This window comes from Taurulus bubalis, assembly GCF_910589615.1.
Source record: "Taurulus bubalis genome assembly, chromosome: 19".
NCBI lineage: Eukaryota > Metazoa > Chordata > Actinopteri > Perciformes > Cottidae > Taurulus > Taurulus bubalis.
In genome coordinates this window covers 20,035,142-20,050,381 of record NC_136607.1, presented here as the reverse complement: position 1 = coordinate 20,050,381, position 15,240 = coordinate 20,035,142, and the positions used below count along the sequence as shown (strand labels likewise).

At 47.8% G+C, this 15,240-nt stretch overlaps 1 protein-coding gene across 1 annotated transcript in view; it reads left to right on the top strand.

The window, feature by feature from the left end:
• col5a1 (procollagen, type V, alpha 1) overlaps positions 1–15,240 on the top strand; it is a gene marked incomplete at its 5' end in the record, with an annotated part of 67,311 nt that overhangs the window by 42,008 nt on the left and 10,063 nt on the right. Inside the window, 34 exons of the mRNA XM_079235249.1 lie at positions 1,651–1,704; positions 2,611–2,655; positions 2,875–2,928; positions 3,535–3,579; positions 4,016–4,069; positions 5,376–5,483; positions 6,046–6,099; positions 6,452–6,505; positions 7,148–7,192; positions 7,372–7,425; positions 7,517–7,561; positions 7,650–7,703; positions 7,793–7,846; positions 7,934–7,987; positions 8,485–8,592; positions 8,697–8,786; positions 9,306–9,359; positions 9,467–9,574; positions 9,679–9,786; positions 10,703–10,756; positions 10,915–10,968; positions 11,073–11,180; positions 11,261–11,314; positions 11,497–11,604; positions 13,549–13,602; positions 13,733–13,840; positions 13,958–14,011; positions 14,113–14,166; positions 14,265–14,318; positions 14,406–14,459; positions 14,576–14,683; positions 14,781–14,834; positions 14,918–14,971; positions 15,110–15,217. Coding sequence (XP_079091375.1) covers positions 1,651–1,704; positions 2,611–2,655; positions 2,875–2,928; positions 3,535–3,579; positions 4,016–4,069; positions 5,376–5,483; positions 6,046–6,099; positions 6,452–6,505; positions 7,148–7,192; positions 7,372–7,425; positions 7,517–7,561; positions 7,650–7,703; positions 7,793–7,846; positions 7,934–7,987; positions 8,485–8,592; positions 8,697–8,786; positions 9,306–9,359; positions 9,467–9,574; positions 9,679–9,786; positions 10,703–10,756; positions 10,915–10,968; positions 11,073–11,180; positions 11,261–11,314; positions 11,497–11,604; positions 13,549–13,602; positions 13,733–13,840; positions 13,958–14,011; positions 14,113–14,166; positions 14,265–14,318; positions 14,406–14,459; positions 14,576–14,683; positions 14,781–14,834; positions 14,918–14,971; positions 15,110–15,217 — 2,322 coding nt within the window. The remainder of the gene's footprint in view (positions 1–1,650; positions 1,705–2,610; positions 2,656–2,874; positions 2,929–3,534; positions 3,580–4,015; positions 4,070–5,375; positions 5,484–6,045; positions 6,100–6,451; positions 6,506–7,147; positions 7,193–7,371; positions 7,426–7,516; positions 7,562–7,649; positions 7,704–7,792; positions 7,847–7,933; positions 7,988–8,484; positions 8,593–8,696; positions 8,787–9,305; positions 9,360–9,466; positions 9,575–9,678; positions 9,787–10,702; positions 10,757–10,914; positions 10,969–11,072; positions 11,181–11,260; positions 11,315–11,496; positions 11,605–13,548; positions 13,603–13,732; positions 13,841–13,957; positions 14,012–14,112; positions 14,167–14,264; positions 14,319–14,405; positions 14,460–14,575; positions 14,684–14,780; positions 14,835–14,917; positions 14,972–15,109; positions 15,218–15,240) is intronic.

The window sequence follows — 15,240 nt, the reverse complement described above, 5'->3', positions numbered from 1 at the left end:
TACCTAACATCTCGTCTTGTACCTAACATCTCGTCTCATACCTAACATCTCGTCTTGTACCTAACATCTCGTCTCATACCTAACATCTCGTCTTGTACCTAACATCTCGTCTCATACCTAACATCTCGTCTTGTACCTAACATCTCGTCTTCTACCTAACATCTCGTCTTGTACCTAACATCTCGTCTCATACCTAACATCTCGTCTTCTACCTAACATCTCGTCTTCTACCTAACATCTCGTCTTCTACCTAACATCTCGTCTTGTACCTAACATCTCGTCTCATACCTAACATCTCGTCTTGTACCTAACATCTCGTCTTCTACCTAACATCTCGTCTTGTACCTAACATCTCGTCTTCTACCTAACATCTCGTCTTGTACCTAACATCTCGTCTTCTATCTAACATCTAGTCTCCTACCTAACATCTCGTCTTCTATCTAACATCTAGTCTCCTACCTAACATCCACATCTCGTCTTCTAACTAACATCGTCTCATACCTAGCATCTCGTCTTCTACCTAACATCTCGTCTTCTACCTAACATCTCGTCTTCTACCTAACATCTAGTCTTGTACCTAACATCCACATCTCGTCTTTTAACTAACATTGTCTCATACCTAACATCTCGTCTTGTACCTAACATCTCGTCTTCTACCTAACATCTCGTCTTCTACCTAACATCTCGTCCTCTACCTAACATCTCGTCTTCTACCTAACATCTCGTCTTCTACCTAACATCTCGTCTTCTACCTAACATCTCGTCCTCTACCTAACATCTCGTCTTCTACCTAACGTCTCGTCTTGTACCTAACATCTCGTCTTCTACCTAACATCTCGTCTTCTACCTAACATCTCGTCTTGTACCTAAAATCTCGTCTTGTACCTAACATCTCGTCTTGTACCTAACATCTCGTCTCCTACCTAACATCTCGTCTTGTACCTAACATCTCGTCTTCTACCTAACATCTAGTCTCCTACCTAACATCCACATCTCGTCTCCTACCTAACAGCCACATCTCGTCTCCTACCTAGCATCCACACCTCTTACCTAACATCCACATCTCGTCTCCTACCTAACATATTGTCTCCTACCTAACATCCACATCTCGTCTCCTACCTAACATCTTGTCTCCTACCGAACATCTCGTCTTCTACCGAACATCTCCAACCTAACATATTGTCTTCTACTTAACATCTCGTCTTCTACCTAACATCTTGTCTCCGACCTAACATCTCGTCTCCTACCTAACATCTCGTCTCCGACCTAACATCTCGTCTTCTACCTAACATCTTGTCTCCTACCTAACATCCACATCTCGTCTCCTACCTAACATCTCGTCTTCAACCTAACATCTTCTACCTAACATCCACATCTCGTCTCCTACCTAACATCTTGTCTCCTACCTAACATCTTGTCTCCTACCTACCTACCTACCATCTCGTCCTTACCTACCATCTCGTCTCCTACCTACCTAACATCTTGTCTCCTACCTAACATCTCGTCTCCTACCTACCTACCTACCATCTCGTCCTTACCTACCACCTCGTCTCCTACCTAACATCCACATCTCGTCTTACTTAACTTTACTTAACATCTCATCTCCTACCTACCATCTCGTCCTTACCTACCATCTCGTCTCCTCTCTAGGGTCCTACAGGGAAACCCGGCTTGCCAGGAATGCCAGGAGCTGATGGTCCTCCGGTGAGTTGATGCCTCCCACACATCTGAGTAAATGTATTTAAGGTGAAACGTAGGTATACTACATATACTGTATCATAACTGTGAAAAACAAACACTTTCAAAAGCAGTGCATGTAATTTCAACGTTTAACAACAACACCGAGATGATTGTTTGTCCGAAAGCATATGTGTGTGACGCGACACATTCAGCAACCCGCCCACGCACACGTCTTGCACCTGCGCTGACGGCGTGCTGACAAAGAACCGAAGAGACGGTGAAATATGAATAACTGTAGAACTGTGCAGAATGTGAAAGGGGTTGTGGTGAAGATGAGGAATTAGAGATGGAGAAGAGCGCACAGCGTGCCGTTCCTCCTGGTCCTTTAATGGCTCTCAGGGTCTTTATGGATTAGAAATATCTCTCCGCCGTTGACACACTTATCTTTACTCATCCACGTGTTGCCTCCTCCATCAACCGCAATAGTCTCTCTCTCTCTCTCTCTCTCTCTCTCCATCTCAACGCTCCCTCCTTCCCTCTCTCCTCTGTCCTCCCCAGCACCTATTTGCTCCTACATCCTCTCTCACGTCACAAAGAACCCGTTGCCTTCGTCTCACGAGAATGCGATCAATTCTCTTCCCTTTTACCGGACATCCATATTGAACGTGTGTTTTTTTTTTTTGCGTCATCTGCATTTTGTGTTTGCACACAAACATGTGCAGTTTGTGTGAAATGTATTGTGAAGTTTTGGAGCCCAGTAATAGCCGGCAGTGCCTTTATAATAATGCTAAAAAGGCTCTTATTCCAATTTTCCACGTTGATTCATCCTCCCATAGTTTTACAACGTAATCCCTCAGCTATGTTGTAGTATTTATGGTTGTAATTATCCCGAGATGAGGTCCAATAATGTTTCTTTTTAATAATTCACAGGGTCACCCCGGAAAGGAGGGGCCTAATGGAGAGAAAGGACACATGGTGAGCTTTATTTCTTACTTTTGGAACTTGCATTAGTTATTTTCTGAATGTATTCCAGCGTTTCAAGGTTTCTTTTCCCTCTTCCTTTGTCCTAGTTCAGAGACATTTGCATAAAACATTTTGCATAAATGTGTATAACATTAGCACGAGAGTGTGTGTGTGTGTGTGTGTGTGTGTGTGTGTGTGCTACAAGCTCTCACTAAACCTCTCTCTCCCCAGGGCCCTGCTGGCCCTCAAGGACCCATTGGTTATCCCGGGCCCCGAGGCGTGAAGGTGAGATGATTATCGACCACTAATAAATCCATTTGTGATGTCATTCGGTTGTGATACCCTGCAATTAACGGCCGTTAAGGGCTCATATTTACCCATTATCTTATTTAAATGTTATTATTTCCAAGGCCTTTCCAACAACTTAGTGATATATTGTAAAAAGCTGTAGTTTAACTAAATAAAAGCCGTAGTTTTGGAACTGTCTAGAAGGGAATAGCCTCCGCTTTTGTCCCAGAGACATGCAAAGATCTTACTAACGCACAGATTAAGATCTGACAGCACTTTGCTAACGTAAAGGTGAGTCACAGGGCCGATGGCACAGCATCTTTATCAGCCGCTGGTGAATCCAAGACTCAAGGAATGCCATCAAATAAAGTCCTGGCGAGAGAGCGTGACTGATCCAGTCATTAAGTAAAGCTTCCGCTGAGAGACGGGGCGACACAAGTGGTTTGACTTCCAGCTACAAGTCCCCCAGTCACATGGAAGTGTCTGAAAAAATGAATGTAGTTGAACTACAATGACAGTCACTCTCTAATCTACAGACGTGTTAATGAACCCGTCACATTGTCCACTGACAACCTTTAACATCTGTCTGTTCTCGCATCACAGGGAGCGGACGGCGTGCGCGGACTGAAAGGACACAAGGGAGAAAAGGTACGGGAGACTTCTTTGCTGAGACGGTGACCGAGTGAAATTGTAGCGTTTGTATGATTTGCACTGAATAAATATCTGTGGTGGTGAATGTTTTCATGCTAATGATGATGTCAATGGAATCCTGTTAAACTGATGCTGGTACGGAAGAGAGAGAGAGAGAGAGAGAGAGAGAGAGAGAGAGAGAGAGAGAGAGAAAAGGCGATCAAGAGTTTCTATGGCAACAGGGGATCTTGCCAAGACTCTGCATCTGTGTGCGTACATGTGTGTGTGTGTGTGTGTGTGTGTGTGTGTGTGTGTGTGTGTGTGTGTGTGTGTGTGTGTGTGTGCGTGCAGATTAATACCACACAAATGCTTTCAACATCTGTATTGTTCCATTATTGTATCCTCTGCTGCACCCTCCATCCTCACCTCCTCGCCTCCTTCCCTCTCTTCCCAGGGAGAAGATGGCTTCCCCGGCTTCAAGGGAGACATGGGCCTCAAGGGCGACAGGGTAAGGCTTCTGCACTTAACCAATGAGACGGCCGTCAGGTCCGCTCTCGACCTTGGGAGCGACCTTTCCCTGAACTAAGCGACACAGAGATGTTAGCCCCTCACGGGCTACGCCTCTGCGACTGCTGTGGAATTGTGGGTAATGAGCAAGCATAAGGTGTTGCTCCTACTGCCAGCTGTTAGCATGTGTGTGTGTGTGTGTCGGGAACTTGAAGGGAAAGTTTGACAGGTGCACCCAGTTTGCAAACTGCGATAGGGATTTACAATGTCAAGTAGTGGGGAAACAGTCTTTTTTTTACAGTGAGGAACATAACTCGCTCTCACCCGTACTTTCAAACATCAAAACCCCCCAAAATCCCGGCCCAGGCCGGCCCACAGCTGAATGCAGAGAGGAGGAGAAATCGATGTCTCTCTAAAGCCCTTCACACCCGACAGAGAGGCTGCAGCCTCCTTCCTCTGGAGGAGCAGCAGATCCACATGAAAGCAGGGATCTGAGGAGGCCCTCCGCTCTGGAGGAGTCACACGTGGACCAGCATCTAAATGACTCCTACGAGAATGTGTGTGTGTGTGTGTGTGTGTGTGTGTGTGTGTGTGTGTGTGTGTGTTTGATGAGCTTGCAAGTGTGAGTACAGTACAGTTTGCTTGATGCTGTTTTATGTGTACTTGAGGGCGGGTGTGTGTGTGTGTACCTCCGTACAGGCGTTAAACTAGCTACCTTTCTCACACACACCTACACACACACACACACACACACCACTGGGTCCTCCGTCATTTAGCCGGCGTCCCGCTAGGAGGAGGATCGGCTCGCCCAGAGAAGCGGTGATGTGATCGCTCACTGCTCTGAGGAAAAGAGTTATTTACACAACTTTACACTCACAACAGTGATAAAAATGGCGACCCGAGTGGAAACAGAGGGGAGGCACTCAAATTAAAATGTTATGACGTGGTGTTACTCCGTGTTGTGACTTCCTGGTTGTTTGTGTGGTGTAAAATCTTTAGTATATCTCTCTGACATGAAATAGTTGAGTTAAAGTTTAGTGAAGTTTACAGAACTTGGTAACATCATAATTAAATACAACCACACTTATTATTATTGTTATTTTTATTCAGATATCAATACAAATGCACAAGCAAAAGGCAGGAAAGGAAACTTCTATTTTGCTATTTGATTTCTATTAATTCTTGTGCGGTTTATGTGAAAGGAAATACATTCAACACGTTTTTTTTTTTACAAGAAAGCTTGTTAATAAAGTATGCTTTTGGATTATGATGAAGTGTAAATCATAATATAAGCGTGTGCTTTCCAGGGAGAGCTTGGACCTGCAGGACCCAGAGGAGAGGACGGTCCCGAGGGGCCAAAGGGGCGTTCGGGTCTCCCAGGAGACTCCGGTCCTCTCGGAACCAGCGGAGAGAAGGTGAGCTCCTTCGGTCCGGCTCGGACTCAAACCCTCAAACCCTCAAACCCTCAAACCCTCGCAGAGAGCGTGTCCTTCATCGTTTGATCTAGAATCTCTTCAACCAGCTTGGAGCATAAAATGGTTCTATGCATTCTTTATTGTTACAATGAACACCGGGAAATCCCTCAGGCATTTTGTGTGGCTCTTTCCTCGAGGATGTGGCCTCTTTCACTTCAGGCATAAAAAAAAGAGCCTGAGTCGTCGTTGAGTATCGTCGAGGCCGCGTTAACATACGTAACCACACTGCCTGTTGAAGGCCCGTCATCTGAATCCATCTGAATTAGCATTATGCGACTAAAGGGCGGTCTGCATGTGGGTCAAGCTTCTCATCGGGAGATCAACTTTGTGGAGAAATTCTATTATTTTGTGCATTATTGATGACCCATTAAAATACAACACATTTCTTGTATAAAGTCAGATAGGGGTCGTCAAGGACAGTTGAATAATGTCCTCTGAGGCTCTGGGAGGAGATAAAGTTCTGTGTTGAATCTGTCTCTAATTTGGCTCTTCTCATCAACAGGGTAAACTCGGAGTCCCCGGATTGCCCGGATACCCAGGAAGACAAGGACCAAAGGTGATTGCTCAGCAATACATTGCTCTAGTAATCAGTTTAAACCCTCTATTGATAGAGGACACCGGTCATTTGACCATGAAGCCCCTCTCTCTGTTATATTCATACGTGTGCATGTGAAGTCTGCTCCGCTCGTCCTTTAGCCTTGTTAGCGCCGCCGCAGAGTGACGAGTGGACACGCTTGAAGCTCCGGATCAAAGAGCCGGACTTGAATATGCCTTTTGGTGTCAGCTCCCAACAATAAAACACGCTTTTATCTCACGGCTCACTCACATTTAATATGCTGTGGGGGAACAAACAGGGATATTATATTTAAAGTCTGTCAAACTATTAAATGACTCTCTTCCTCTCACAGGGATCTCAAGGTTTCCAAGGCTTTCCAGGCGCCAATGGAGAGAAAGGAACTCGGGTATGTCAGACAGGCTCTTCTTCTTCTTCTTCTCATCCCTCCACAGCTTGGATCAATACCTTTTTATCTCCAGAGGAAGTTGCATGGCTCTAAAATAAAGACAGAGGAGACTCTTGCGTTCCTTCTCCTCTACAACTCATTTCAAAACCACAGGAAGTTATTGTTTGTCGTTGTTCGGGACTCGAGCAGTGTTTCATTTTCTTACTTTAAAGGGACTGAGCCATTAGCTTGTAATGGTTCGCCCCGACATACAGCTTTTCATCTTCGCCCCAAAAAAAGTGACGTTTATTGAGACTAAGCTCCCAGACAGAAGGGAACAATAGCGCCATGAAGTAGTACCAGAGCACTTTTCCTTTTTAAACTAAGAGCTACACAAAAGATATAATTGTATTTCTCATTAAAATTGCATGAAGCCACTGCAGTAGTAATATCTCTTTAAAATCATCACATAATGCATTGTTGTTTATTAAAGTGTCCTATTCTTAGAATGTAATGAATCTAATCAATGCTCATCTCTAATTCATGATGAAAGATGATCTCAGAGCTTCTAAATCACCCGATTCTGTTGAAATCTGTTCGCAAATGTGACCGTGTGTGTGTGTGTGTGTGTGTGTGTGTGTGTGTGTGTGTGTGTGTCCACAGGGATTAGCAGGGAAGTCTGGCCCACGCGGACAGAGAGGACCCACGGTAAGTCTGACTTTGGCGCCTGATTGAAAAAAAATGGAAGTTGAACCCCGGGCCTCTACAAGGGGAACCCAGGCGGACTCAAGCCATTTCATTTCAGGTCACCAGTGTGTGTGTGTGCGTGTGTGTGTGTGTGTGTGTGTGTGTGTGTTAAAGTCACCCTCTGTCTCTTTTCCCTCCAGGGCCCTCGAGGAGAGAGAGGACCGAGAGGACCGACGGGGAAAGCCGGACCAAAGGTGCGACGGATATTTCCCCCCCGGCGCCGTCTTTTTAATCTTTTGTTTTGTGCTCCGAGTTCACCGCTCTCTCCTTATTGTGTCTCTTCAGGGCAACTCAGGAAACGACGGCCCACCGGGACCTCTCGGCGAGAGGGTACGTACCCATCACGCGTTTAAAATTGAATCGTGAATGCAGAGTCGACCGGATTATTGACCAGGAATCTTTTGTTGTGGCTTTTCAGGGTCTGCCAGGACCTCAGGGACCAACTGGTTTCCCAGGACCAAAGGGACCTCCTGTGAGTCCAAACTCATTCCAAAACACACAACTGTGATAAACCCATCATGCCTTTCCTCTGACATTAATATATCTACTTGTATTTCTCAGGGACCTTCAGGGAAAGACGGCCTGCCCGGACATCCCGGACAGAGAGGAGAGACTGTGAGTTACTGGTTCGGCTCCTCGGCTCTTCGTCTGTGTTCCTCTGAGTCACTTATGTGGTAACTTTTCTTCTTCTGTCACAAACAGGGATTCCAAGGCAAGACTGGTCCTCCCGGCCCGCCCGGCGTGGTCGGACCTCAGGTGAGTCGCAGCAAACATCTCAGTGAGACACATCTCCACTAAGCTGCGGAAAAATACCAAATAACGCATCTCAAAAGGCTTTAAAAGTTACACTGCACCAGTAAAACCACCAGAAAGCTCCCAGCAATTTGAATTTCCCACAAAAAAACAAGGAGTCGTCCTATTTTTCTTTCTGTTTAACCTATATCTCACCAGCCGTGACATAAGTGTTGTTGGCTCTTGGTCCATAATGCAGAATCCTCTAACAGACTTGTCTCTGCTCATGCCAGCTGAGGACGTTGATGCTAGCGGCGCCTTAATGACTAGTAGGCCTCCTACGCAGCAAATGCTCCGCTTCTCCACACCGGCTTTCGTAATAGAAGTAGAAATTGTAACATCTTTTTGGTTTTGCGTCGCTGATCGTGCTCATCTTCTTCACACCTCCTCCGCAGCTGCGTTTTAGAAGCTGTGGCGTCTGGGATTACGTTTAATCTTTATTTTTATTCGTTGTATTGTAGGGACCGACAGGTGAAACTGGACCGATGGGAGACCGAGGTCACCCCGGACCCCCGGGCCCACCTGGTGAGCAGGGTCTACCTGGAGCTGCAGGGAAAGAAGGAGCCAAGGTGAATTTAATATTGTTTCTATTCTCTATTAACGCCCCATCAGCGCCACACATGTAATTACAAATGCGTTTACAGAATTAACGGCGCTGTGCTTTGACCCGCAGGGCGACTCCGGTCCTGCTGGCCCAGCCGGTAAGGACGGCCCCCCGGGGCCCCGAGGGTTCCCGGGAGAGAGAGGTCTGCCTGGCCCTGTGGTGAGTATTCCCTTCTGCGCAGAACAAAAGCATCTCACAAATGCAATATCTCTCACAGCTTGGTGGTTGCATAACAGTCCTGGGCTGATGCATCGCTGTAAGAGTTGGTTCCCTGCAGGAATCAGACGTGGTGCCACGTCCCTGAGTGGGCTACACGAGAACAATGTGCTTTTTTATCACTTTGATTCTACTCTAACTTGACAAAGTCATGTCGTGCTCGTTACGCAATTCACACTGTTTCCTTACTGCGAACTTCTTAGAGAGAATACAAATTGCAGAACGCTTTTTTTGGTTTGAACTCTCGGGTGCAGACATTAAACGCACCTGTTCCTGTGCACCATGAAGGATGCTCAGCAGCGGTTTCAGTAAATAACGGCTCTCAGCCTCCGCTCTGGGGACGATGGGAGGGTTTCCGCTTCCCGCTGGGCCCGTCTGAAGGAGTCCGGCGCGAGGCGGGGCGTGTGCTTCCCCAACAGATGTGTCTGTTTTCTCACGCCTTCGTTTTATTCCGCTCCGCAGGGGGCTCACGGCTTGAAAGGGAGCGAAGGACCTCACGGACCACCTGGCCCCGCTGTGAGTACACTCTGCTGCATCCTCCGTCCTCACTGCGTCACTCTCATCCTCTCACCTTCCATAGTCTCCATCATGTGTTGACGCTGGGTTTCTCTGATGTTCTGCAGGGTTCTCCTGGTGAGCGCGGTCCCGCCGGCTCAGCCGGACCCACGGGTCTCCCCGGACGGTCTGGACCCCAGGGACCTCCAGGCCCCTCCGGAGAGAAAGGTGGACCGGTAAGAGCGTCACGATATATGGAGAGAGACTGCTGCGGCGAACTGAAAAGATATAATCTGAATATCCCAGATTAAAACATGGCTGACAAAATACAATATTTCAGGGAGAGAAAGGACCTCAAGGCCCAGCTGGAAGAGACGGTATTCAGGGACCTGTGGGTCTGCCAGGACCCGGAGGACCTCCTGGACCACCTGGGGAGGACGGAGACAAGGTGGGTTGCTTTTCACACACACACACACACACACTAATGCACAGAGCGTGATGCTCTGAACTCGGCAGTTGAGATCTAAGCCAGGTTTCCTCCGGTCTCTTTTCCCCGTGACCTTAAACGCTCGGAGGGGAATTTGTCCGACAGAGTTTGCATCGATCGGCGGATCTTTAAAGAGGAGAACCGGCCTTGTTTGCGGCTTTGTTCTGCTCTCCACAAACAGACGAGGGGAGAGGGAGGAACCAACAACTCCTCATCCCGCTCTCAAAACATTTGCAGGGAGATAATCTCTCATCCTTTTGAAGAGCGCCTCAGTTCTTAACCGGCCGTGGACCGACCCCCGCGGCGCCGACGGACACAGAGGCTGTTTGCCGTGCAGATAAAAAGGATCTAATGTTTACTTTTAAGACTAACACTGGCTCACACAGAGGCCATTGTCTTCACTCGAACCCAAAAGTAAAATGCCTTTGGGTTTTTAAGACAGATATAAACATTATTTCTCGCATGTGGAGGCTTTGAAAGAATGGTGCAAGGTTATTTAATCTGGGGAAGATGGTGCAAACAGGTTGAAATGGGACTAATTAGGAGGAGCAGGGATTCGGCCATCACGTTAAGCCCCTCCCCCCTCTCGGCCATCACATTAAGCCCCTCCCCCTCTCGGCCATCACATTAAGCCCCTCCCCCCCACACTATATTTGTCAGAGACGGCTGGATGTAATTGAAATATCCATAGACAGATCTCCAAAAACATATTCAGAAGGTGGATGTAGTTGACTGTAGGTTTTTATTGTGCTTTTATTCGTCAGTTTTCGTTCTGGGAAGTATTTGACGGTAATTTAACGTACTTTTGTATCTCCGTTTCGCTTGTGTTGCTCACTTCCTTTCTTTCCTTTCACTCTGTGATCTTGTCATCCCACAGGGAGAGCTTGGAGAGCCGGGCCAGAAAGGAGGCAAGGGCGACAAAGGAGAGCATGTAAGTTGTTTATTTATAGCGATCATAAATACATTGTTTGCTTCTCCTTATTCTCCGCCGGAGGCTTCGAGTCAGATCCATTTTTTTACTGTGAATCCGTGGGTTCTGACAGTTTTGTGTTGATTGTCCCTTCCGATGTGTTTCCTCCTCCTCTGCAGGGTCCACCCGGTCCCACCGGCCCCCAAGGGCCCGTCGGAGCACCCGGTCCCGCTGTAAGTGTCTCGTTGGCATCGGGCGCTCACGTCATTCGATCGAGCTTTTTTTTTGCGTCTCCCGCTTGTGACCCCGCCCCCTTTTCCTCTGCCGCGTTGTGCAGGGTGCAGATGGAGAGCCCGGTCCCAGAGGTCAACAGGGTCTGTTCGGCCAGAAGGGAGACGAAGGGTCCCGAGGGTTCCCCGGACCTCCGGGTCCAGTCGGGCTGCAGGTTCGGACCGCGAGGAAACGTTGTGCACTTTGAAATGTTGTCCTTAAGAGACTCAGATGATGACTCTGCTCACTCCACAGGGCTTACCTGGTCCACCTGGTGAGAAAGGTGAAACTGGAGACGTTGGTCAAATGGTAAGTATGTATAACACACACACACACACATATATATATATATATATATATATATATATATATATATATATATATATATGTGTAAAAGAGGCTGTTACCATCCATTTATCCCATTACAATACGTTTTTTGCATCGTCCTGCGTCTCTACTTTATTAAACCGGACCCTCTTCGCTCTGTGCAGGGTCCACCCGGCCCCCCTGGTCCACGAGGCCCCTCCGGACCCCCAGGAGCCGATGGCCCTCAGGGCCCTTCAGGCGGTATTGGAAACCCTGGTTCTGTTGGAGAAAAGGTAAACCTCTCTTCTATGCGCTGCAGCTGAGGTGATTATCACACCTGTAGCGTGAACACAGACGTCTCCAAAAGCTCATTCCAGTTACGCTGATGTGTGCCGCTTTTCATTTTATACTAACTACATCTGTCCTGCACGCAATTAAGGAAATATACATCATAATCACCTCAGTAAACACAGACTGTCAAAGCGTATTTTATTGTGCTTCATGACACGCTAAACTTAGGTGTACATAAACTACTCTGTGTGCATAATATCATATAATACACACACATTATGCTTTAAATGTCTCTTTAAACGTTATTTAAACAGAAAAAGGAACATGCTAACACCGCATGGTGCAGTGCAGTCATGAGGAGGAGCACTAAAGTGGACGGGAGTAGCTGTGCTGATTGTCCATCATGGAAATCCACTCACGCTGCTGAAATGTGTTCTTTCAAATTGACAAAGTATTCATCGTGCTGCAGCCTTTTTGTTGGGGGGGTTCCAGATGGCACCTCTGGTCCCGCTCCAAAAAACACAGAGTGCCACGTCTCCCTAGATGTGAATTGTTTGAGTAAAGATTAATTTTCCAGAGAGGCAGACAACAAAGCAAAAGTGTTTTGTATCCCACACACACACAGTTCACTGTAGCCACCCTGTAAGAAATGCATTATTCAGTTTCTGCCCGTTTGACAACACTTATTACAACACTTTGGAAGCAGTTTGTTGGAGCGCTCCATTGTTTTTTAAAAAGGCTTTTGGGGCATTAATAATATTCCCATTCCTACTTCTATGATATCCTTTTAAATGAGACGTGACATTTCATTCTGCAGCAGAGGGACAGATGCATGCTGCCGCCCACCAACACTACTATTGCCGTGCTGCAGAGTTTGCACATTAATACTCAAAGACACTGTGTGAGAAATGCATTATTAAAAAGGCGGCGCTCGTAAAAAACAAAATAATCAGCTCCTATTTGTTGCTGCCGTTTCATTTTGAAGCCGGACTGCAGCGCTTAGCACTTTCTCTCCATCGCGATGGTGTGATTTTATTTTATTTAATGTGGTCCAGTCAATAGAATCATCTTTTGCTCCTCTCTAGTCTCCCCGAGGATCGCCCGTCCTCCTCCTGTGCAAACAAAGCGCCGCTTTTTTGGCTAATCGCTCTTTAGCTGATCTGGCATTTTATTGGCCGGCCCCGGGTAAGCTGGCAAGCCCCCGAGCTCCCAGTGTGTTTCTCCTTCTTTTTTTATCCGTTAACGCATCCGTCACGATATCTGTGACGAGCAGCCGTCTGTCACGCTCGCGGTTTCGCCGTCGTCGGCAGAAACAGGTTTTGGGGTCGAGGCCCGCGGACAGCTCCTCAGATGCAACGCTTCGTGTAATACTCGGGGATCCGTCACGCTTTGAATCAGGCGAACCGGCCGCTGAGTGGATTTCCTCTGACGGCAGCAACAGACGGTTTGGAAGGCGGCCACACACTCATGCTGATGTTTCGCAACACAGCGCTGGAGGGGAATCTGGATGGATCTCACCTCAGCTTGGCGTTGAGCCGCCCCAACGATGCCCCCATTCCTCATCTCCCAAATATGACAGGGGGCAAACAGTTATCCCTTAAGCGGGCGTGGCGGCCTGCAGGGAGGCTTGCAGGCGTGTGTGACAGTGAATAACGGGCGTGCCCGGTGTAAAAGGTGAGTCGACAGAGCAACTATCCAATAAGGCGGGCGGGGAAGAGGACAAGATATATGAGGCGCTTCCAGTGAGAACAGTGAGGTCAGCGGCCTCCAGACACACAACCTGCCGGAGACGTGATGGATTGGAATCTCTTGCGTCGTCTCTTTCTGTCCCCGTCTGGGGGACAAGGGTACCGCGACAGTGAGGGCTGTAAGTGATGAACCATGTTGGATTAACAAATCACCTTCTCTCTCTCTCTCTCTCTCTCTCTCTCTCTCTCTCTTTTCAGGGAGATGCTGGTGAAACCGGAGAGCCAGGTCTTCAGGGAGAACTTGGCCCACCAGTGAGTTTCTTTCCCTCCATATTTACATGAATATGCACCAGCAGCAGATGCAAGAACATCGGCATTGTTGGTCAATAAGTGGACTGCAAATCTGTGCATCTAAATACTAAAATACTGCGTCAACGTTCAGGGTCCTAGAGGCGAGCGAGGAGAAAAGGGAGAGTCCGGTCCGGCCGGCACAGCTGGACCTCCTGGCCCTAAGGGTCCACCTGGAGACGACGGTCCCAAAGGCAGCCCAGTGAGTCAGCACACATTTAATTGCATAAATCAATGCACCCTTCAACCATTGTGTCTTTTAATACTCGATACCTTTTCTCCAAAAACAAAGTGATGCTGAAGTTTTGTTGACTTTCAGGGTCCGAGCGGTTTCCCCGGTGACCTTGGCCCCCCTGGAGAGCCCGGTCCAGCTGTACGTATCAAACATGAGCAACTGAATCATGCAAACTCTGTTCTTTACTCTGTTTGTGATGCAATGCGGCGTGACTGAGGCTCTCTTCATGTCCTATGCAGGGGTTAGACGGTCCCGCCGGTGACAAGGGAGATGATGGAGAGGCCGGTCAAGCCGTAAGTGTTACTTTACTACAACTATACCGAGAAGGAATCATTTTTATGGTTAAGGACATTTTAAAATCACAAAATGAACACTGTTAAATTCTAACTAGGGTTCTCCTGGACCCACCGGAGAGTCGGGTCCCTCTGGACCACCCGGAAAGAGAGTAAGTGCTGTTCTCTTTGCAAACATGTTATCCATGTCCAAGTGCTGAATATTATCATGTATTTCATCTATTTTTTGTTTTAAATAGGGCCCCCCTGGAGTCACAGGACCTGAGGGAAGACAAGGAGAGAAGGGAGGAAAGGTAGTACGAAATAATAACGTTTTCTAATCTACACATCCATCAAATATGTGTCGAGTCACCAGACAAATGAGCGAGAACCTAACGGTTTGTGTGCGTCCTGTTTTTCCGTGTGAAAGGGAGAGTCTGGCATGGAAGGTCCCCAAGGAAAGACGGGTCCCGTTGGTCCTCAGGGATCACCCGGCAAGCCCGGTTCTGAAGGCCTCAGGGGAATCCCCGGCCCAGTCGTAAGTAAAGTGGTTTTCAATAAGGAAGCCGTGTATTTATGCATCGTGTTTTCTTCTGAGCCGGAGGGGTAAAAAAACACTTTGTATTTCTACCCAGGGAGAGCAAGGCCTGCCTGGTTCTCCAGGCCCAGATGGACCTCCCGGACCCATGGTGAGTAGAGATGACTCTGAAACAGAGGATCCCACATATTGTGATCTGAATCTTCCCTCACCGGTGATCTCTGCCTCTCACAGGGTCCGCCCGGCTTACCCGGCCTGAAAGGAAACTCTGGAATCAAAGGAGAAAAGGTGAGATTTTAATGGAGAGCATTAGACGGATGGGCCTCTGTTCCAATAGATTGATTGGCTCTGTTGTTCGCCTCCAGCTTTCAAATCATCGCCGTCACGGTTTATTATTGACTGTCGCGTTGTGCTCTCCACCCTCAGGGCCACCCGGGTCTCATTGGTCTCATCGGGCCTCCGGGTGAGCAGGGAGAAAAGGGCGACAGGGGTCTTCCTGGTCCTCCGGGGTCACACGGCTCCAAAGGAGACAACGTACGTGAAGCGACACGAGTCAC